The following is a 23,529-nucleotide window of genomic DNA, read 5'->3' on the forward strand; positions in this document are numbered from 1 at the left end:
CAGTCCGGGCATTTTGGAGAGGTGAGAACTGCGGAAGGAGAAAGGGCTGGGAATTGCTCTTCACTGCCAGAAAGGTTTCACCTAAAACATTTCAGCGGAGCTTCCAGCCTTGCCTGGGAGGGGAGGAGCAATCCTGGAGCGGATTTTTACCTCCAGCTGGACACACTCCCCCGGCTCTCCCACTCAACAGAGGGAATTTGGACGCACAGACTGGAGTATCCAATCCCCCGTTCCCCCCTGGCTCCTGCCGCTCCCCGGGAAGGGGGAATTCCTCCCAGACTTACTCTGGCCGTACTGGCCGTACTGGTAGCCGGCCACGGGGTCCACGCTGTAGCTGGTGGTGCTGTAGGTGGGGGGACAGTAGGACTGCGAGGTCGGGAGGCTCTCCACGGACTTGATGGAGTCGCTGCGCTGGCTGCAGCTGGCCGAGATGGAGTTGGTGCTGTCCAGGCCGCCGTGGAGGGGAGAGATAGAGAAATCGGCCTGGGGCTGCGGCGGGACCCCGCTGGGGTTGCTCAGGATGCTCATCACCTGCAGAGACACCGGAGGCACCGTCAGGGGCCGGGGGGGCACGAAAAGGGCCGCAGAAATGGTGTGTTGGGATGGAGAGAGGCCGAACAGAGCCAAGCTGTGCTCCCACCAAACCCCGCCAGCGGCCCCGGGGCTCCACTCGGAGCCCTGAGCGGGGAGAACGGGGCCGTTCCTCCTCAGCCCACTCGGGTTTGGGGATGTTTTGTTGCCCTGCTAAGGACGGGCACGGAAAACTAGGAGAAAAATCCCAATTTTCCCAATGCCCCGTCCTTGGGAAGTCAGGCTTGCAAAGGTCCCCAAGCGAAGCAGATCAAACCCTCGCTGGCTTTGATGCAGCTCCAGGGCCTGAAGTGTCCGAGTTCTCTTTGCCCCCAAATGTTAAAGGGTAACAGGTCCTGGTCCGGCTCGTTTCAGTGCTCGGTTGGAAAATGTAATTCAATTTGCACACCAAAAAAATCTTCCTGCTTTGAGACCTGAACCAGATGAACTAATTGGGTTTTTGTTGGTGTTTTGTTTTTCTTTTTTCCCCTTTTTCTTGCAGCAAAAATGCCAGATTTGTTCCCGGGGCTGAGCTGGGGGTAAGGCTCTGCCCTTCACACGGGGAGCCGGGTCCCGCCAGGGATCAGCAGAATTTCCCCGGGGTAATTCCGAGTTAAGGGTGGAAAAGGTTGGCAGGGGAAGGGCCGAGGGGAGGCCGGGGGCTCCCGCAGCCTCTCGGTGGTGTCGGAGCGGCCGCGGGGGGAGAGGGGACAGGGGACGGTCACCTCGGGGGGCCCGGCCGGCGCTCAGATGCCGAGCGGCTCCAAATCTCCGAATTTAGCATAACCTTATTGACATCAATTAAAGTGGCAAATTGGAAATATTTGGAGCCTGGCAAGTGGTAAAATGAGCCCTTTATCCGCCAGCAGCGGCCTGGTGAGCTTTTGTGCCGGGGCCGCATTCTCGGGAAGGACACCGGGGGGGTTTTGTGGGGCCGAGGTTCCCCTTCCTGCTCACCCCGACACCTTCCCGGCCCCTCCTCCCTGCCCGGGCGGGCTCCGCGGTGAATGCCCAGCCACGAGCTGGCCCCCGCTTCCTAAAGCATCTCCTCCTCCCCCCGGAAGGGCCCGGCAGTGCCGCAAAGACGGACAATCCCCTTCGCCTTGATGGAAAATCCCCTCCCGGACAAATTCTCCTCTCGGAGCGGAGCCGGGAGGGGAATTCGGGAGCGGGGGGCAGGGAGAGGATGGCCGGACCCCCGCGGAGGGCGAGGGGGTGGGTTAAAATCCTGGAAAATCCATCTAACCCCGAGCGGGGGCTGCTCTGGGGATGGGGCACGGGAATGGGGTTTGAGAGAGGAAAGGCCTCGTTCCCCCCCTGCCCTGGGCTCATTCCCCCCTGCCCTGGGCTCATTCCCCCCTGCCCTGGGCTCGTTCCCCCCCGGCCCTGGGCTCGTTCCCCCGGCCCTGGGCTCGTTCCCCCTAGTCCTGGGCTCGTTCCCCCCGGCCCTGGGCTCGTTCCCCCCGGCCCTGGGCTCGTTCCCCCTAGTCCTGGGCTCGTTCCCCCCGGCCCTGGGCTCGTTCCCCCCCGGCCCTGGGCTCATTCTCCCCTGCCCTGGGCTCGTTCCCCCCCTGCCCTGGGCTCATTCTCCCCGGCCCTGGGCTCGTTCCCCCGGCCCTGGGCTCGTTCCCCCCGGCCCTGGGCTCGTTCCCCCCCGGCCCTGGGCTCGTTCCCCCCCTGCCCTGGGCTCGTTCCCCCTAGTCCTGGGCTCGTTCCCCCTAGTCCTGGGCTCGTTCCCCTAGTCCTGGGCTCGTTCCCCCCGGCCCTGGGCTCGTTCCCCCCCTGCCCTGGGCTCGTTCCCCCCTGCCCTGGGCTCGTTCCCCCCGGCCCTGGGCTCGTTCCCCCTAGTCCTGGGCTCGTTCCCCCTAGTCCTGGGCTCGTTCCCCCCCTGCCCTGGGCTCGTTCCCCCTAGTCCTGGGCTCGTTCCCCCTAGTCCTGGGCTCGTTCCCCCCGGCCCTGGGCTCATTCTCCCCCCAGCCCGGTCTCACTGACCCCTCCTCCTCCAGGCTTTCACCCTGCACCGAGCTCAGACTTCTCTGCTGCTCCCCCAGAGTTAAACCCGGCTCCGCTGTCTCCACACGGAGCTTGGCCGGAGCCTCAAAAGGCTCTGCAGAGCCTCCGGGCACAGCTCCTGGCGGGGATTAAGCCCCGAGGTGCCTCGATGATGTTCAGCCCTAAAAATGCGCCCGTGGCTGGGCTGAGCCAGCCCAGGGACTGGGGCACGGAGACGGGAAAGGGAATTTAATCCTCGGGAGTGGATTAATCCAGGGCTGGGGGGCTGTGCTGTCCCGGGGGTGTAACACGGAGCCCTCTACCTCCAGGCTCTGCAGGAGCAGGGAAATCCCTCAAGGGCAGCCCGGAGGGGCTCTCCCACTCCAGAGTTATTTGTGGGCTCCCCTAAAGCGGGGTCACCAACCCCGATCTGACCCAGCCCGAATCCGCTGGGTTCAGGGAGAGCTCCGGGCTGGAGCATCCCCTGGGCTGGGGGGGCTGGATCTGTGTCCCGAGGGACCCCCAGGACCCCCCCACACAGCCCCGGGCACAGCTGGAGTGAATCCAGAGCAGAGCCGGGTGTTTAAAACAACAAACACGCGCGGAAAACTCGGAGGTGCGGATGGGGAGTTATTCCTGGGAAGCGGTGCCCTTTCTCCTCGCCGTCCCTGAGCTGTCCAGGCCTGGGAGTGCTGTGAGCCTGCCCAGCCAAACCCCGCAGGTGCAGAGAGGGCGACTGGAATCGCTCAGGGAGCAGCGGGGTTTGTGCTGCTCTCCCTCCCGGCGTGGCCCTGGAGAGCCTCAGCTGCTTTTTATTACCCCGAGAAAAGAAACGGCTCCCCAAGCCAGCGAGAGCCGCATTAACACTTCCTTTGGGGGGAAAAAAAGGGGGATGTAAAGCAAGGCTGGCAAATGAAACGCAGATTCACACTCCAAATTCAGGGAGCGGGGCAGATGCTTCCACAAATCCTGCTAAAACAGGGGTTTGGCTTTAATCAGCGGGAGTCAGGAGCGGTTCCTGATCTCAGCCCTGAGGTCACTCCAGGCCGGCCCAGCTCCAGCAGTCTCCTGGGGAGTTCCCAGCGCCTGCCGCCCCTCCGGGATCCCTGCAGGGACCCTGCCCCAGGCCTCCCTCTGGGCTGAAATTCCCTCTGGAATTCCACGGGGGAACATCAGGACACCAGGAATCCCTCCCAGCCCTGCCAGGGTGGGGAATGGCTGCGTGGCCGGGCAGAGGCCAGGGATCCATCCCAGCTGGATCTTCCCAAGGATTTGGGGTGGCCAAGGGGACCCTGAGAGCTCAGCTGAGCCCCCAAACCCTCCGGTCCCTCTCCAAGAATGCTGACCACGGGAAGCCTCTGCCCTTCCCGGACAGGCTGAGGGGGATTTGGGGCCGAGCTCCCTGAGCTCTGCACAGGTTCAGCCGAGGGCAGATCCAACTTTCCCACCCCAGGACATGAAGGTGTTTGGAATAATGAGAGAGAACAGGAGATTCCCATTCCCTCCTTGCCACCAGCACGGAAAACCCTGCAGAGCCCTTCCTGGGCCTGCATTCCCTGACTTCTTCTCCCAGCTGGAGAAACTCATTTTCCAGGCCACTTTTGAACTCTGGATCCCCTCCTCAAGAATGCAAAGTCCTTCTCCCTTTCCTTTCTGACCTTGCCGGCTTCTAATTTATTACTTCTTGGTGCATTATCATCACTAACTAAAAATCAATACCCGCTCCACATCTGCCGGGGTTTATCTGCAGGGGAATCTGCTGGCTGTCCATCAGCAGGACTGACAGACATCCCTTTCCCTCCCTGCCATCCCTGCCCTGTCCCTTTCCCCTGGCCCAAACCCCTCCCGTGGGTGCGCACTCGGGGCCCAGTCAATGCCAGCCGTGGGGCCGGGAGCCTTCGGCCTCGTCCCTTGCCTTCCCCGGGGTCACCTTCGGGCTGGGGACGGGCAGGGAGAGGTCCCGGGGTGTCGGGGAGCCCGAGGTTGGTGCACAAAGACCCTCCTGGATGAAAGCAGCGGCTCCCCCCTCACCTCCTGCTGCTGCCTCCCTCCCCACCCTCCTCGGCAGCTCCCCCCGGGACATTTCATCGCTCTCTCCCCTACTTTAAAAGGAGGGGAGTTAAAAAAATGTAATTAATTCCCTCCATTTCTGAGCCGGCCCTGAGGGCCTCTGGCCGTGGAAGCTGCGGCGGGGGAAATGTGCACCCTTTATGATAAACGGAGGCGGCTTTGGGGAGGGAAGCGCGATTAGGACCCTCCAGCGGGGCAATCACCGGGCGGGCTTGGGGCGGGGCTGCGGGGACCCCGCTGATGGGGACAGAGGGGACAGAGATAAGGGAGGGACAGGGGGAGGGTGACACCCGACTGCGGCCAGCCCTTGTCCTGGCAGAGCTCCCCAGTGGTCCCCGAGAGCCATGGGAATGTCCTCAGAGTGACCACAGCTCCTGTCCTAGGGACATCTCAGAGTGACCACAGCTCCTGTCCTGGGGACATCCCTGAGTGACCACAGCTCCTGTCCTGGGGACACCTCTGAGTGACCACAGCTCCTGCCCTAGGGACATCCCTGAGTGACCACAGCTCCTGCCCTGGGGACATCCCTGAGTGACCACAGCTCCTGCCCTAGGGACATCCCTGAGTGACCACAGCTCCTGCCCTGGGGACATCCCTGAGTGACCACAGCTCCTGTCCTAGGGACATCCCTGAGTGACCACAGCTCCTGTCCTGGGGACACTTTTGAGTGACCACAGCTCCTGCCCTGGGGACACCCCTGAGTGACCACAACTCCCCAGGATCCCCAAGTGATCCCCTGGTCACATCCAGGGACACACCCTGGGACACTCAGGGAGGGGGCTCCTGGCAGTGCAGTTCCCAAGGCTGTGGTGCTGCTTTCCTGGGAATGGGGAGAAATCCTCCCTGCCTGGGAAAAAGCTGCGAATGGGATCAGTTGGACTTTTTGGTGCGACACCAGGCAAGAAGCTCCGGGAAATTCTCTGCCGCGGAGGCTGAAACCTCCCCAGGATTCAGCTTCTGGGGTGTTCCCACTTCACTATCCCAGGCATGGACAATCTGCCAGCTGGGAAACCCGCCGGATCTCGGGATTTATGGAGGACAAAGCTCTCCCAGATCCCCCAGGAGGGAGCTGGGTCCCTGCCACCCCTGCCTGCTCCAGTTCCTCTCCTGTCCCTGCCCTCCCAGGCAGTTTTTGGGAGGACCCAGCTCCACCTTTCCCATCTCTCTCTTTCCCTGCTCCGTGCACCGGCTCCTGGCAGAAGGAAAAACCCTTCCGCACATTAATGCTTTTTGATCTCTGTGGATTCATTTCCACTTGGCGGGAAGAGGAAGAGTCGATTATTCCATACATACATTAAATGGGAACAGAATGAAGAGGTGACTGTAGGACGGCTGAAAGCCGAAGAAAGAGTTAGGAGGAGATAAATACACTTTCCCCAAAGATCTCCACTTGAAAGGAGGATAAATATATGCAAATATGCCCCTAGGTAGGACTAAAATGACTTGTGTAGCAATCACTAACACTGCACTCACAAAACCGAGCAATTAATTTCGAATATTTTCTAAATCACCGCGGCCAGCCGAGCTGGATCCCGACATTCCAAACGGAGCGCCGGTTAAATTCTCTTCGCGGATCCAGAGGGTGCCTCACCCTCCCCGCACCTGGGCAAACCTCGCACCCGGCTTTCAGCTCCCTCCATCCAGCGGCCTCCCCCAGCCAGTGCTGGAGCAAACCGGAGCTTTGTGCCGGGTTTGGAGGGCGGGGGTGCTCCTGAGGGCCCTGGAGGGCTTTTCCAAGGCCAGCCATCCCCCAGCCCCCCTCGGGGTGACCCCGCTGACCTCGAGCGCAGCCCAGGCTCTCTCCGGTGTCCCCGAGGCCGGGATTGAAGCCTCCACTTGGATTTTGGGGGGATTCAAGGGTGACAAACCCCCGGGGGTTCATCCCCGCCCCAGGAGCCGAGGGCAGCGGTGGAGGAGCCCCCAAACCCCAGAGCTCCTCCTGCTATGGGTGGGCTCCAGAGCTGACAAATCCCAATTTCCTACCCCAAACCTGCGCTGGAAAACCTGTGGAGAGCTGGGAACCGGCCACGACATTCCCGAACCCTGCATTCCCTAAATCCCCGGGCACACACGGCACCAGAGCCGTGCCAAAGAGCAAACAGCCAACCCCGGCACGCCAGCGGCGCCTTCCCAGCGCTCCGAACACCTGAGGGACATTGGGAGGGGGCTGGGACACGGCAGGTGACATGGAGATGAGCCCCCGTGCCCTAAAATGGCCCTGCAGCGCCGCATGGATGGGAAGCCAGCACACACCGACATGGAGAGGGCTCGGGGGGTGGGATGGAGCCGGGGATGCGATGGAGCTCGGAGCCACGGGAGGAGGAGGAGGAGGAGGAGGAGGAGGAGGAAGGGGCGGCGGGAAGTTGTTACCTGATTGTTCAGGGCTATGGTGAGGTTCCAGCGGGAGCACTGCATCTTGTTTTGGGCACCCTGCTTCTGTAGGGATGTACAAATCACAGACAAAGCTCTGAGGACAAGGCTCTAAGCCACGTGCAAAGAGCGGGACGGGCTCGGCTCAGGGGCAGGAGGAACGGCCTCGGCGCGGGGGCTCCGGGAAGGAGCCGCGGGAATCCCGCCAGGGAATCCGGAGCTCTGGGGGTCAAGCGTCCGGGAGGGCTCGGAGAGATCCCGTGGGAGAAGCGGGACTGGGAGGGGAAGAGCGGGAATTGTGTTAAAGCTGCTTGGTCCCGGAACACGAGCCACGGCCTCTGGCTTGGCTTTGGGACAGCAAACTGTGCTTTGGGACACCAAACCGTCATTTGGGACACCAAACTGTCCTTTGGGACACCAAACTGTGCTCTGGGACACCAAACTGTCCTTTGGGGTAGCAAACTGTGCTCTGGGACACCAAACTCTGCTCTGGAACCCCAATCTCTGGACTCTGAAACACGAGATATTGTCCCCAGCTTTGGGACACCAAACTCTAATTTGGGACACCAATCTCTGCTCTAGGACACCAAGTTCTGCTCCAAACCACGAGTTACAGTCCCTAGCTTGGAACAGTAATTTCTACTTTGGGACACCAAATTCTGCTCCAAAACACAAGCCATTATCCCCGGCTTTCAGACACCAATCTCTGCTTTGGAGCACCATTCTCTGCTCCAAAACACGAGGCACGGCCCCTGGCACGGGGACACCAAACCCTGCTCTGGGACACCAAACCCTGCTCTGGGACACCAAACTGTGCTCCAAAACACGAGCCACGGCCCCTGGCACAGGGACACCAAACCCTGCTGTCCCCCGGAGGAAAGCAGGACTCAAAGGCTCGGCCAGGCTGCACCACCAGGGAGGGGACACAAAGATGTCCCGTGGAGTGGCGGCCAGCGGGGTCCCAGGCCGAGGACATGGATCTCACCGAGCAGCAAACGCTGGGAGAGGAGAGCTGCTCCCTGCCAGAGCTGGGAACGAGCACCTCGACACCCCAAACCCTCACAGGGCCCTGAGCCCCAGGCACTGCTGGGCAGCTCCCCCGGGGAAGGGGAGGTCTGTGCTTTACCCAGCAGCACCGTGGTTTGTCTCACGGCACACGGGCACCGAGCAGTGCCCTGATTTCACCGGGATTCTGAGACATTTTACAGAGAAACACCAGGATGAGGCCCAGCTCAGCAAACAGAGCCTGGCCTCCTGAATCCCGAGTCACCCCCAGCAAACCATCCTGGTGCTCCTGCCATCCTCCTCGCAGTTAGTCTTCTTTTCTCCAGGGATATTTTGGAAGGAAGAGACTGGGTGGGAAAATCCCCCCGGGGGAACAGGAGCCCTCTCTGGGACACTTCACCCCGAGTACCTGGGGCAGGAATACAAATCCCTGCTCCTGCAGTTTGGGGACAGAAGTCACCCGGCAGAGAAAGCAGGAAGGCAGGAGCGGGGAAAACTGGAATCCCCAGACACTCCCAGAGCAGTGGAAGGACTCGGGGTGGATTTGGGGTTGGGAATGGGTCGAGCTTGTGGCTTTTGAGCTGTTTTGGGTAAGCTCAGACCCGCTGGGGGCTGCTGGGGGAAGAGGAGCTTTGGGGGCTTGGTGAGGGACACAAAACGCCAAGAAAGGAACAAACACCCCCAAAGTTCCCCATAACCAGCCCTAAACCTGCAGCCGAGCTCTCAGAGCAGCTCCGAGGGGAGACCCCGCCGGCCTCAGCAAACTCCAGCTGCTTTAGGAACTTCCCTTATTCCTCTGACAAAGCCAGACCCAAATCCACGGCAAGCTCTCTTGTTGCCTCATCCCTCCTCTCCCTCCTCTCACTCGCATTCCCATTCTCATTCCCATTCCCATTCCCATTCCCAGTCCCAGTCCCAGTCCCAGTCCCAGTCCCATTCCCATTCCCATTCCCATTCCCATTCCCATTCCCATTCCCATTCCCAGTCCCAGTCCCAGTCCCAGTCCCGCTGTCCCCGCAGCCCCGCGGGTGGGAGGTGATGCTTCCAAAGGAGATTTCCTGGGATGCTCTGGGCCCGCTCCAGGGCTTTTCTCTGTCAGTGCAGAAGGAGCGGCAGCACAAAGAATCGCCCGCGGATCCCAGCGCCCGGCCCGGGGCTCGGCTGCTCTGTGCCCTGACAGCCCCTGAGCTGATAGTGATGCCTTAGTGACAGCGATTTCAGCTTTTCTATCTTTAATCTGTTTGTAATCCTGCAGTTCTTCAGTGTATGACTCTAGACTCCACACACAGTGTGAGCTGCTGTTCTCCCATTTTGGTCAGACACAACGATTCCTCTGGGAATTAAGGACACCCCACTGCCTCAGGCCCCGAGAAATGGAAACAGAAGTGAGCTGGGGGGAGCAAACTTGGGGTAAATGACTTCATTACCAATGAACCAAACTTATCAAAGTGTGAAACCCGTGACCCGTGGTCCATTTTTGGGTGTAGCCCCTGGGGGCTTTGTCTGCCCCAAATGTACCTGAGTAAAACCTTCAGTAAATACAACCCTTAACTCTGTCCGGCCTCTGTTTTTCGGGAGCCCAAAAGGCATGAGGAGCCGCAGCCCCGCTCCCTGTGATCAGTGCAATGTGATCAGCCGAAGCCGCCCCAGGGAGAGACTGGCTCAGCCCGCGGGGCTCCCGGGCAGCTGAAATCGCTCCGAGCCCAGCAGGAGCAGCGCTGGCCGAGCCCCGGGCGGGGAACTGCCCGAGCCGGCCGAAGAAAGCGAAAATCCAAGGCCGAAAAAAAGGGAAAATCCGAGGCTGAGTTCGCTGTTCTCTCGCTTCCCCCGTTCCCGGCGTTTTTGGAGGGGAGGATTTCTCGTTCCCAGCCCGTCCCAAAGGCTGAGCCCGATCCCGGCGGAGCCTCGGCTCCCGTTGGGTTTCCTGAGGGTGCTACGGGGGGCGATTTTTAGACTCAGGGCCTCTTTTCCCTTCACCCAGAGGAAAATCGCGGCTCCCGAATCCAAGGAAATGCCTTTCCCAGCCCCGCACGGCGCCACGTGCTCTCCGCCCGAAGCCTCCGTGCTGCCGGGCCTCCGGGAGCTGCTGCCTCGCACCAAACTGACCCTCCAAAGCCCCACAGAAAACCGGGAATGGGGGATGGAGGAGCTGCATCCATCACGGAGCAGAGCCTGGAAAAAGCGGGGAAGGAAGCAGGATCCTCGCGGGAATCCAGCATAAAGAGCCCCGGCCCTGGAGCTCGGCTGTTCCAGCTCAAACGCCTCCTCCTGCTCCCTGGCCAGGCTTTTCCCTCCTCTCCAGACACGGAATTCCCGGGGATGGTCCGGGGAGAAGGAGCCCTTGGCGTTCCCTGTTTGTTCCCGCCGTGCCGGATCCCAACAGCCCCAGTTCCATCCCGCGCTTCCCAAAGAGGAGCCTGGGGAGCCGCGGGGATCTCCGGGCAGGGCGGGCACTGCCCAGGCCATTTCTGACATCCCACAGCTCATCCCTGCCCCTCAGGTACCCCACAGCTCATCCCTGCCCGTCGGGGATCCCAGAGCTCATCCCTGCCCCTCGGGGATCCCACAGCTCATCCCTGCCCCTCAGGGATCCCAGAGCTCATCCCTGCCCCTCAGATACCCCACAGCTCATCCCTGCCCCTCAGGGATCCCACAGCTCATCCCTGCCCCTCGGGGATCCCACAGCTCATCCCTGCCCCTCGGGGATCCCAGAGCTCATCCCTGCCCCTCAGATACCCCACAGCTCATCCCTGCCCCTCAGTGATCCCACAGCTCATCCCTGCCCCCCAGTGATCCCACAGCTCATCCCTGCCCCTCAGATACCCCACAGCTCATCCCTGCCCCTCAGTGATCCCACAGCTCATCCCTGCCCCTCAGGGATCCACACAGCTCATCCCTGCCCCTCGGGGATCCCACAGCTCATCCCTGCCCCTCAGATACCCCACAGCTCATCCCTGCCCCTCAGAGATCCCAGAGCTCATCCCTGCCCCTCGGGGATCCCAGAGCTCATCCCTGCCCCTCAGGTACCCCACAGCTCATCCCTGCCCCTCAGACACCCCACAGCTCATCCCTGCCCCTCAGGGATCCCACAGCTCATCCCTGCCCCTCGGGGATCCCACAGCTCATCCCTGCCCCTCAGGGATCCCACAGCTCATCCCTGCCCCTCAGACGGGACAAACAGGACCCACCGCCCCCCACCCCAAATTCCACCCCGCCCTAATCCCAAACTCCGAAGGTAACCCGGGTCCGAACGCCCCGGTGTGACCGGGCACTGCCCGCCCAGGAATAGCGGACGGTGGGAATAAAACCCGCCAGGATTGATCAACACAAAGAGCAGAACAAACTCTTCCCCCGCAGCGCTGAGGAAGCCCCGAGGGAGCGGGTTTAGCTCCGATCCCTCTCCCGAAGCCGCTGGGATGGAGTTTTCCTGCCCAGGTCGCGGTGCTTACTCCAGCAGGGATGCGGTGAATCCCTGCCGGGAATCTCGGCTCTGCCCTACCTGGGGCGGCGGCGCCGACCTCGCCGCGCTCTCGGTGATGATTTATTTGTGTGCTCATCACAACCGGGGCAAGGCTCGGGACGAGGCAGGAGAGCAGAAGCTCCCTGGTTAACGCCTCGCTCGCTGCCCCTCCCGCTCCTCCGCGGGCACAATTTGAGGTTTTGGCCGCCTCTGAAGGCGCTCCGATATAAAGTGTCTTTTAGAATGGCAAAGCAAAGCCGCCACGAGGCTATCCAAATCATCCGTGAGGAAAAACGCCTCTTTCTAAACATATTTTTTTCCCCCCTCACGGACGCCATCGATGGCTTCGAATGAGGCGATTGCTTTTCTTTTTTTTTTTTTTTTTGAGGCAAGAAGATGCCCTGATGGAAGGCGCCCTGTGCCAGCGCGCTGCCTCATGGAAACCAAACCTTTTCCAAGGAAAAAAAGCCCCGCACGCCCCGGGCCGGATCCGCAGCGCATCCCTCGCCCTCCCGCACAAACTCCACTCCTTAACCCCACGGCTCCCGGCCGAGCCACGAGGGTTTTTAATGAGAATATCACGATTCTAAACCTGCAAAAACAAAACGGGGCAAACGCTCTCTCTGTGCCCGTCCAAGGGCAGGAGCGCGGCTGCCGCTCCCTCTCCGGCTGGAGCGGAGGTTTTGGAGGCATCTCCTGCCGCAGAAGTTTAAAAGCACACAAGGCTCCGCTGATCCCGAGATAAACCGCTGGAAAAGGGATTAGAGATACTTAGCGGAGGAGAGGGAAGACTCAGGAAGGGCTGATCGTTTTAAAGATATGACTATTTAAAGATAATGATTGCATAAATTTAATTAATGCATTTTCATGCCGCAAATGGCCGTTTTGTAATTAATGTATCTGGCCTCGCTAAGCATGGGAGATCACATCTCCCGCCCCCTCCCCTCGCGAGCCCCCCTCCGCCTCCCGTTTAATGAAAGACAGAGAGCAGATGACAGAAACAATTTGTCAGCCCGCGCGGGTGTCAGATGCCTAATTGGTTGCGCTGAGTTAGTGGGAAGGGAAGGGGGAGAGGGTCGGGGCTGGGCGGGTTCTTCCTCCGCGTTTCTCCCGAGCTCCGGGCCGGGTGTCCGCGCCGGGGGCGGGGGGAGGCAGCGGAGAAAGTGTTTGGTGTTAATTGATGGCGATTAGGACACAGATTGGCTGTGGCAGGCGCTGGGCAGTGACAAGCGGGGAACACCCGCGCACAGCTGGCACATGTCACCGCTGCGGCTGAGGGGACACCGCCCGCTGCTGGCCCGGCAGCTCGGTCCCAGCCCGATCCCAGCCCAATTCCATTCCGGATCCTTCCCGGTTCCGTCCTGATCCAGTCCTGACCCAATTCCAGTTCCATCCCGCTCCCATCCCGCTCCCATCCCAATCTCATCCCAGTCCCATCCCAGTCTCATCCCGCTCAGGCCTCGGATCCCAGCTCTGCTCCCGCCCCCGGCTCAGGGCGGAACCGGAGCCTCGGCCCGGGCTTTGGGGCTCTGGGGAGGAGCCGAACCCCCAAACCCAGAGCCCAGGCCGGGTTTTAGCTGCCCTGAGCCCTGACAGGCTCTGCACCTGAGAGATCCCGGGAAAATGCTCGTGTCCCTCCCGCTCCCGTGCCCGCCCCGCTCCGAGCCGCTCCTAAACCCGAGATTAGGCAGCGCCGAGTTAATGTATGGACCAGCTGCCGCCGGGGCTTTGCGGGGCCCGCGGGTCAGCGGCAGTAAAGCCCCGCCTGATTAATTCTGCCCTGGTCATTATGCCGAGGAGAAAAACCTCCTGTCCGCAGAAAAAAAACCCGGAATCTGGAGCTTCTGGAGGGGGAGCGACCCCCAAACCCCGGCAGGAGCAGAAATCGGCCTCATTTCTGGAATATTCTGCCCGTTTCCGAGGGCTCCGAGCTGATTAAAGCTTTCATCGCCAGCAGTAGGCGCGGCAGCGCTCAGCTCGCCCCTTTCCCCAGAAAAACCAGACCAAGAAAGCCAAAACTCGAGCCCAGAAAAGGCCAAAACTCCAGCCCAATAAAAGCTAAAACTCAAGCCCAAGGAAGCCAAGACTTGAGCCCAAGAAAGTCTAGAACTCAAGCCCAAAAAAAGGATAAAACAGGAGTCCAAAAATATGTAAAGCTCGAGCCCAAGAAAGGCGAAAACTGGAGCCCACTAGAAGCTAAAGCCTGAGCCCAGGAAAGGCTGAAATGCAAGCCCAAGAAAGACCAAAACTTGAGCCCAGGAAAGGCCAAAACTCGGCCCTGAAAAAGGTAAAGCTCGAGCCCCAAAAAGGTAAAACTCCAGCCCATAAAAGGTAAAATTCAAGCCCATAAAAGGTAAAATTCAAGCCCAAGAAAGGCCAAAACTCGCTGGAGTTTATCGGGGAGCAGGAATTTGAGCATCCCAAATGCTGACGGGCTCGTTCCAGCCAGTCTTGGGATAAATCAAGCCCAGCAATGAGAACTTCAGACCGCGGGGAGGTTTGGGGTCTCTCTAGGCCCATCCCTGGGAGATGTGAGGGAGTTTGATAAGGTTTGATAGGGTTTGATAAGGTTTTATCAGCTGTTTCCTTGCCATGTACAGGAATGGGGTGGGGAGGAGGAGCTGAGAGCAGAAAATGTGGAATTTCCACGCCAGGCCCTGATTTAAGCCCAGCCCCATAAAGAGAAGCTCCAGCTTTGACTCCCGGCTCCTCCTGGAAAAGGCTGGCGAAGGGTCAGCAGGGGATGGATAAACGGGAAACAGAAACAACATCTTCTTCTAGAGGAAAAAATCCTTTCCATTGGCACCCAGAGAAATGGGAAAGGGTGAGGGATTCAAACACAGACTTCTGAGGGAGAGGCCGAAATGAGGCAAAACGACAGAGTTTGGGGCAAAGCACAATGAAATTAGCGATCTGCCTGGATGCTTCCTGTCCTTCTCTTTACAGAGAGGGAAAACCAAACTCCTCAGGGATGCAACCATTCCAGTTTGCTCCTCCCATCGCCCACTGACGACGCACCCCGGTTATCTCTTTTCCTTTGGGATCAGGGTTAGAGGCACAGAGCAGGACACAGCCACCCCGGTTATCCCTCTTCCTGTGGGGTGAAAAACACCGGATATTTCACATTTGGGGCCGGACCTTCTCCCCTTGGGCCTGGCTCTGTGGCTGGGCCCTTCCCAAGGAAGGAAATCCAGAAGAAAAGAGGGAGAAAGCCCAGGATTCTTGAATCTTTCCCTGCAAAGCCAAGAGAGCAGAAGCCAAGCCTGGCCCAACTCTAAGAATGACCAAAAAACAGACCAAAAGCACTGTATATAAAATGGAGAGATCATTACAATCCCTTCCAAAAACCCAGCAGGTGCAAGCTCTGAGGAATACACAGAATTTATGGGATTTTCTCCTTCCAAGAACAGCCCTGACATACCCTGGAGTGGTCACCCAATCCTAAATTCTCCCTCCTGGTCCTTGAAGGAACGGGAACGAGGATTCCTGGGATGGAGGAGGGAGGAGGTTTATTGTGCACCAAGGAGCTGCTGAAGGATCCCAAATCCCCTCCTGGCTGAGGGGAAAAGCCGGGCTGGGCTGAGCTGTGCCCGTCACGTCCCCACTGCTGTGCGGCAAACAAGTCCTGATGTGCGATTGGGATTTATTAAATGACAACCAACAACTGTCTCATTAAATCAGGGCTCTGGCGAGGGCCGGAAGTCTTAATTTAAAGTGTCACCAACCATCCAAATCAGGTGGTTCGGGCCGGGGAGAGAAGGGGGAAAAAACGGGGCTGAAAAAGTCGGGAGCAGCTGCTGCTGTTTCAGCTTTGTAGGGTTTGAGTTTCGGCCTTCCCTCGGCCAGTTTTGGGGCGGGAGGTGCTTTTGGTGCTGCCGGGGCCAGAGGTTGGGAAAAATAAATCTTTGTTCTGCTCTTGCCTTCCGAGGGCCCCCGCCAGGAACGCTCGAGCACCTTTGGGGTGTTTGAGATGCAGCGAAGGTCGAGGCCGAGATTGCCTGGCGATTGAAAACGCGGCCAGCGGTAAATTCGGTTTGTTGGCACTGGAAATGCTTCGGCGGCCGGGCGGGGGCGGCGGGGGCCGGGCGGGGGCGGGAGGCGCTCCCCGCGCCCCTGCCAAAATTAAATTTCAAAGTTTAATGAGTTGCGAAGGGCGCGGGATTAAAGCAGCGCGGTGCCCGCAGCGGAGCGGGGCCGGGAGGAGGGAGCGGGAGACAGAGAGAGGCAGAGGGAAAAAAAAAAAAAATCCCACCCAGCCCCAGAACGTCAGGGAACAGAGCTAGTGAAAAATGTCAGGGCAAATTGCTCTTGACAGTGTTAATATCTGCACCTCATAGCAATAATTACATGTAAATAAATAGTGAAATAGCTCTCAGCTGGAGGCTGCGCTCCGCGCGCAGATGCCACTCACAGCCAGCTGGGGACCTCTCGCTCCTCCGCGGCCGCGGCCCCTCCCTCCTCCCTCCTTCCCTCTCTCCTTCCCTCCCTCCTTCTCTCTCTCCTTCCCTCCCTCCCTCTCTCCCTCTCTCCTGCCCTCTCCGTTCCAGCCGGGCCGGAGCCGCCAGAGCGAGCGCTGCCGGCCGCGGCTCGGAGCTCAGCCCCCCTCATCCCATCCTCTCCCTGCGCCCCTGCCCTCCCCAAATCCCGGGAAAACGGCGCCGCTCCAGCCCCTGCCCGGCGAAAAGCGGCTGTGCCGCATCCCCGGCTGTGGGGTGGGAACAGCTCCGGGTGGGGATGGGGATGGGATGGGGATGGGGATGGGATGGGGTGGGATGGGTTGGGGATGGGGTGGGATGGGGATGGAATGGGATGGGATGGGATGGGATGGGATGGGATGCGATGGGGATGGGATGGGGTGGGATGGGATGGGGATGGGGTGGGGTGGGATGGGATGGGGTGGGATGGGGATGGGATGGGGTGGGATGGGATGGGGTGGGGATGCGGCGGCTGCCTCTCCTTCCCTCTCTGGGCTCCCAGGAATGCCAGCAGGGCTGGAGCCATCCCAGCACTGGGATTGAGTTCCTCTCATCACCCAGCCCGACTCTGCTTCTGAAGGGTGTCAGGGAATGTTCGGGATGTAGGGAGAGGCCCCATTTCCCTGCGAGATGCATTCTGGGGGCATTTCTGGGGATTTATCTGCCCGTCCTTGTCCACCCCAAAATCACCTCCACAAACCCTCCCTGCCCCTGAGGGGTCACTGCAGAACTGCCCAGCCGGGAGGGGACAGAGTCACATCCCCCGGGATCAGCTGGCCCCATTCCCAGCCCATTCCCGGCCCCATTCCCGGCCCCATTCCCGGCCCATTCCCGGCCCCATTCCCGGCCCATTCCCGGCCCATTCCCGGCCCCATTCCCAGCCCATTCCCAGCCCATTCTCGGCCCCATTCCCGGCCCCATTCCCGGCCGCATTCCCGGCCCCATTCCCGGCTCTCAGCGCAGGCTGGCAAACCCAGGAATGAGCAGGGAAGGGGGCACGTGGAGCGGCCGCTGCCAGGAGGAGCCCCGCTATTGAGGGAGGGTGACACCAGAGGGAACAAAGTGCTGCCAGCAGAACCTGTGGAGCACTGCAGGGAGAGTGATGGATGCTGAGGCCATGGATGGGAGATGGGATTAGAGCTCGGAGGACCAGCCCGGGCAGGATCAGCAGCCCCCTGTTCCAGGACACACCCGGGGCTGCACAGCAGGACCACGCCTGGCCCTTGACCCTTGTGAGGGACCCTCACTGTCACTGTCCCCCGGCAGCTCCAAGGGGAAAATTCCCATTATCCCCATGGATTTGGCTGACACAGCCCAAGGCCTGAGAGGGGAAGGGAGTTCTCCAAGAGATTGGAAGCAAACACACGACTGCAGAAATAGGGAATCGAAGTGTTTCTGTAGAGAAGGTGTTGGGGGCCAGCACAGGCCCTTGGCAAAGCCTCAGGGCTCCAACCTTACATTTAAACGGGATAAAATCCCTGTGCCTCCATTCCTGGCCTCGGAATCACAACCTTCCCCCTGGCACCGTGAGGAGAAACATCCCCGTGGGTGGAGATGCTCGGGTGTGACAGTGAAAGGTCTGGGTGAAGCCAAGATTTCATTTCAGCCCCATTTCCCTCCTCTTGGACAAACTCTCCCTCTGCACGCTCCCTCCCAGCCCCAGGGAGCGGCGGGGTTCCGCCGACCCCCCTCAGAGCCGAGGGGTTGTCCCTAAAACACACCCCGATGTTATTCCCAAACGAACCCAAGGACGCTCCACGACACCAAGCCCCGAGCCCAGAGCGCAGCCAGGGAAAACCGCAAAGCCCTGGGAGGAGCGAGAGGCTCCTGCGGCTCACACCCCCCTGCGGGGCAGGAGAGCTCGGAGGCCTCTCCTTTCGGGTGATGAAATTCCCTACAACGGCCCCGCACTGCACCGAGCAACAAACACAGCTCCATTCTTCGGAAAACAAATATGTTCTTTAGAGCTTCCTGCTTGTCAAACACCTTTTTGTTTAGCTCAACAACTAATCCACTTATCGGAGGATAAAGCTGCCAGAGAATCACCAGTATGATAAAAGCATGCACAAAATTAGCAAAAATTTGCCTATGGCTCCTGCACATTTAACAAACAGCAGCCAAGAGAAAAAAAAAAATTATTCCTTTTTTTTTTTTTTTTTTTTTTTTTTTAATAACTGAGATCCCCAGGAGAGATTCTGTCAGATAGCGGCTTTTATTTTGCTCGCTGTTTTTTCCCCTCTCTCTCTCTCTTCCCATATAACCCAAGCACTGAGGCTGGGAGATGCTGGGAGCTGATATGAGATCCACGGAAATTGGCACTGTTTGAATAAGCAGGAGATGCAGCCGGGAGAAATTTTAATAAGTTGATTTTTTTTTTTTTTAATATAAACGTTCAGGCATTGGCTGCTCCCCTCCAACCTCAGCACTGCTGCTCAGGAGGCTGCAGCACCTCCGAGGGTCCTGGATTTGTCCTTCCCTGTTCCTGGGGGTCTCCTGGAGCCCTTCGGGGCTTTAATCCCCACATTCCTACATGGGGAAAACCCCCCGGGGTTTGGCAGGGCTGGAGCTGGGAGTGAGGCACGACAGTGACCCGAGCACGAAATCACCTTCCCTGGGATCTCCGCAGCCCCTCGGGGTGACCGGGATTTTCCTCCCCGCTGGAACTCCCTCAGCTCCGTAAAGCTCGGGGATTGCCCCAGGGTGGATGCACAGAGATGTTCTGGGGAGAAACCGGCGGTTTTGGGGCAATGTTGTAAACCAGAGCGGGGATTTCTGGACACTCAGAGGGTGCGAACAAGGGGGCGAGAGACAGGCAAAGAACCCCCAAGGCTGGGACTCCAAAGATGGGTCCAAAATGACAAAAAACCACCCCAAATCTCCCCATGGGCCGAGGCAGCACCAGAAGGATTCAGTTTTCCTGGGCTCCGACTCATTCCCTGGGGCTCTCTGGGGGTCCTCAGGGGTTCCCTGGGGGTCTCTGGGGGGTCTCTGGGGCTCTTGGGGGGTCTCTGGGGCTCTTGGGGGGTCTCTGGGGCTCTCTGGGGCTCTTGGGGGGTCTCGGGGGGTCTCTAAGGCTCTTTGAGGGTCTCCGGGGCTCTCTGGCCGCAGCCCCCACACAATCCCCGTGGGAGGGGCCGAGTCACGATTTGGTGACGTTCTCTCTTTGTCACCTCTAAGCGACGCTCAGAGAGGGACAATCCCCGCTGCCAGCCCAGTCACCAAGGCCGGGCTCAGGGGTGCCCCTGGACCCCGCAGTGACCCCCCGAAATCCTCGTGTTCCTGGAGCTCCGCCGGACCCTGGGGAGCCGCAGGGGGACGGGGTTCGGTCAGAGCCGCTCCCCAGCGGCCAAACTGGGAGAACTGGGAGCTCGGGGCGGGTCTCCGGCTGTGCCTCCCAGTCAAACCCCCTCACTGGGAAGCCTCAGCAAGCACTGGAGGTGAAACCCCCTGGATGGAGAGACCCCGCCACATTCCCACAGCTCTCCCCCTAATTCTGCCGGGATTGGGGCCGGGAGCTTTTAGGGGAGCTGGGAATTAATCAAGAGGCACCCACCTGTCAGGCTGGTATCTGGAACTAAACGGAAACACTCGCTGGGCCCTGACCTCCCGCCCCCGGCAGGGACTGGGGGAAAACCTCTCCCAGGAACCGAGCCCCCGGGGCAGGAGGGAGCCGGGAGGGGCTGCTGGAGCTGCTCGAGGGGCTGGGGAGCAGGAGGGAGCCCGGGGACGAGGTGGGGACAGCAGGATTGGAGCTCAGGGGAAGGGAACAGCCTGGGCAGTAAAAGCCACCAGAGATTTCAGAGCTCGTCTGTGTCCCCTGTGCGGGTTTGGGGTTGGGGTTTGACGCCCCCAGCAGCCCTCAGGGTTAATTCAGCCCTTCCCGCAGGGCTTTGGCTGCTGACGGAGGGCTTGGTGCTGCAGAACATCTCTGGGCAGCGGGGCCGGGCACAGCCCCGAGGTTTTTGGGATTTACCCCTCAGCTCTGGGGAACGGCGGCAGAACCCCCCAGCTCCTGGTCAGAGAGCCCAAAACCCTGCCGAGGACACAGAGAGTGGCACCGAGGCAGCGCCAGCTCTGCCAGAACCCCCTGCCTGAGCGCCGGGGACCCCAAAGCACCAATGCCAAAGGACGGCCTTGAGATCTTAATCTTGAACCAGATCTGGGGCTCTTTGAACCCGGCTCTGAGCCGGTGTGAAATGGCCCGAGCTGTGAGACCCCTCCCGGGCCTGACTCCCTGATTTTCAGTTTTAGGGCTTCTGTGAGAGAAGGGAAAGTTCAGCTATTGCAGGAGAAGCAGCCCTGCCCACCTGCCCCGTGAGGAGGGACAGCAGAACGCCACGGGACCTGCAGTGCACAGGACAATCCCGCAGCCCAGAAATCCCCAAATTTCAACTCCCGGAATTCGCTTTGCCAGAACAACGGCGATGCTTTCAAAGGCGTCCCTTCCACACCTTCTTCCTCCTCATCCAAAAGAAATCCTTTCCCTTCCTCAGCAGCAAAACTCACTCTGACACTGGAGTTACGCAGAGCCTTGAGTCCTGCCTGGGAAAACCTCAAATTTTGGGCTTCAGTCCCACCAAGAGCCGCTGTGATAGTATAAGGTTAAAATTAAAAATGATTTCTGAGGCCGTAAAGTCAGGGAACAGAACATCAGCTTCACTGCAACCAGGACATTCTCCTCAAACCAGGATGTTCTTTCCTTGCGATTGTTTGAACCAAATCGAGTATAACTTTGCCTAAGTAATAAAACAGGGGAGAAGGGGGAAAAGAATGATTTGTAATTAGACACATAGGCCTTGGAAATAAAGTTAGGTGTTCTTTACTGGGTCGGGTGAAACTGTACCTGATCATCATATGATAGATGACATCATTGTAACGATTGTTGGTGACTGAACGTGATTATTAACTTAAACCAGAATGGTGAGAATCACAAGGGAAGATATTTACCAAAATTCATGTTTGGGTGTATACAACAGAACAACGGGAGGCTTAATGATTAACGGAGAGTTCTATAACGAAGGGATATAAAAGTGTGTCCTTTCTGAGTCCTGGTTGCAGTTGGATTTGGGTCTGTTCCCCGACTCCCGGAGCTCCTCAATAGCGCACGGCGTGTGATCATTCCATGTCATCACGATTGTGTGTTTCCTGCGCTGACAGCCCGACCTAATGGAGGGGCTGAGGTTACACCAGGACCGTGCCCCGGCCGGAACAGCCCCTAAAATTCCCTGCCTGGAAGACACCGCTCCAGAGATGGGCGCAGGAATGAGGTGGGAAAGGGGAATGGGCGCTCTGGGAGCTGAGGGAGCAGCTCAGGGGGAGGAATTCCTTTGTTTTCTGAGTTTTAGGGATGATGGAGCAGGAGGAATTGGCTGCTGCAGGAACCAAGACAACCCTTCCCGCAAGGTTTCTCTTCCTTCCATGCTCCGAGCAGGGCTGAGGAAAAACCCCGCGGGGCTGCTCGGGCCGCGCTCCCTGCGGCAAAACCCCGCGGGTCCTGCGGGGAGCGGCGCCTTTGCCGAGCCTCTGCTGGGGGAAGGTCAGGAACCGGAGCCGGGACACGGCTGAACTGCCTTCTCTGCGAATTCCTGCTCCAGCTGGTGCTGGAACCACCCGGGAAACGCTTCGGGACCGCGGTGGGATGGAGGAAATTCCCGTAGGGCAGAACCGCGTCCCCCGGCCCCGAGGTGCGGCCACTCCCGAAAAAAACCCCCCAAAAAACCCCAAAAAACCAGACGGGGCTTTTGGAGAGCCCCGTCCAGGAGCAGTCCCCGCTGTCCCAGGCATCTTTTCCCTGCCCCAGGCTCCTGCCCGGGGCCGGGCTCGGGGCTCAGCTGCGCTCTCGGATCGCCCATGAGGCGCTGCCAACACCTCCGGCAGCTGCTGCCGGCCCGCAGCTCCGGCCCTGAGCAGCCCTTTGGGACCTTCCTGGGATGGGCAGCGTCCCCAGCACCCCCAGACCCCTCCCCAGTATTCCCAGACCCCTCCCCAGTATTCCCAGACCCTTCCCCAGCACTCCTCAGCACTCCCAGACCCCTCCCCAGCACTCTCCAGTATTCCCAGACCCTTCCCCAGCACTCTCAGTCCGCTCCCCAGCCCTGTCTCCAGCACTCCCAGACCCCTCCCCAGCACTCCCGGGTGTTTCTCCCCTCCCCAGGAAGGGGCTGCAGCCCCACACAATGCTCTTTCTGCACCACCTCTCCTGCTCCTCCTCCCTCCCCGCAGGCAGCCCCCAAAGATTTCTTGCTTCTCCCTTCTCGTTCATTCTTTTTGCTTTCTTTTCTTTTCTTCTTCCACTTTTTTTTTTTTTTTTTTTTTTTTTTTTTTAAACGAAAAATGTTATTTTGTGCCTCCTGAGCCTTCGCCGGCTGGGCTCGGCGTCTGTATCAGCTGGAGGAGCTTATGAGCTTCGTCTCCTCGGATTTAGACTGAAATTTTGATTTTCTGCCGCGCTCAGATAATGTGGAAATCCTGTTCCCCGATATTTGCTGTTTATCAGCGCGGCGCAGCGCGGTTCTGGGGGGAAGGGCCCCTCCCGCTCGGCGGGGCCCCCTCGCCCCCCGCCGCCCCCCGGCTAATGGAGTGAAAACTCCGGAGCGAGCCCGCCACAAAAGCCTCATTCCGGCTCGCCGGGGGCAGAGGCACCGCCCGGGCCGGAGGTTCTGCGGGGCCCGGAGCGGCCCCGAGCCCGGAGCTCCGCTCCCGGAGGAGCCCACGGCCGGCCCGGAGCAGCCCCGGGGCTGCAGGGGCTCCGTGCCCACCGCAGCGGCTGAGCGATGTGAGCCCAACGCTCCCGTGATTCCCCGGTCCCTGTCACCGTCCTCTGCCCCGCGTCCTGCCAGCCACCTCTGAGCCACCTCCTCCTGTCCAGCCCCACGCCAGCCTTGGTCACCTGAGGTCCCCTGCGGCTTCCCAAAGCTGCGATGGAGCAGGATGGGAGCAGGAGCCATCCTGCATCCCCACAGCTCCTCACCCACCCTGTCCCTCCGTGCCCCTCACCTGTGGGTCACCTGCCTGTCCCCATCATGTCCCTCACCTGCGGGTCACCTCCCTGTCCCCCTGTGTCCCTCAGCTGCGTCACCTCCCTAGCCCCCTGTGTCACTCAGCTGTGTCACCTCCCTGTCCCTCTGTCCCTCAGCTGTGGGTCACCTTCCTGTCCCCTCCCTGTGCTGCTTGTCCCTGTGTTTGGCACCCCAACCCCGTTTCCCAGGCCCTGCACCCCCCAGTGTCACTGAGCCCTCCCAAACTGTCCCCTGCCAGCGGCCCGGAGGCCACCTGGCCAAGGGAGGGGACATTCCCTGCGTGACACCAGCCCGGCAAAGCGACATTAAGCCATGGTACAGAAAATGCCGGCGCTCGGCAGCGGGGAGCAGCTCCGGGGGCCGCTTAAGTGGCCAGCGGTGGATAAAGGGCGGCTGTTAATGAGGCCGCCTCCCTCTCCTGAAAGGGCCGCTCATTGTCGCATCGCGCCGCTCCGTGTCCCCGCAGCCCCTGGCGGGGACAGCTGGCGTCTCCCTGCGCTCGGAACAATGTCCCGCCGCGCCGGGATGGCTCTGCAGCGGGCGGGAAGGAGGGCAGGAAAAACGGGGG

General features: G+C 59.9%; 2 protein-coding genes across 3 annotated transcripts in view; one reads left to right on the forward strand and one right to left on the reverse strand.

Annotated features, from left to right (window-relative positions):
- Nucleotides 1-23,529, forward strand: part of ALDH4A1 (aldehyde dehydrogenase 4 family member A1) — a 157,773-nt gene that overhangs the window by 56,663 nt on the left and 77,581 nt on the right. The gene's annotated exons all lie outside the window — the stretch shown is intronic.
- PAX7 (paired box 7) overlaps nucleotides 1-23,529 on the reverse strand; it is a 102,561-nt gene that overhangs the window by 3,916 nt on the left and 75,116 nt on the right. For both annotated transcript variants that reach the window (XM_066334416.1, XM_066334417.1), the window contains exon 8: nucleotides 285-531. In XM_066334416.1, coding sequence (XP_066190513.1) covers nucleotides 285-531 — 247 coding nt within the window. The remainder of the gene's footprint in view (nucleotides 1-284; nucleotides 532-23,529) is intronic.

Source organism: Sylvia atricapilla, chromosome 22 (genome assembly GCF_009819655.1).
Source record: "Sylvia atricapilla isolate bSylAtr1 chromosome 22, bSylAtr1.pri, whole genome shotgun sequence".
In the NCBI taxonomy this organism is placed as follows: domain Eukaryota; kingdom Metazoa; phylum Chordata; class Aves; order Passeriformes; family Sylviidae; genus Sylvia; species Sylvia atricapilla.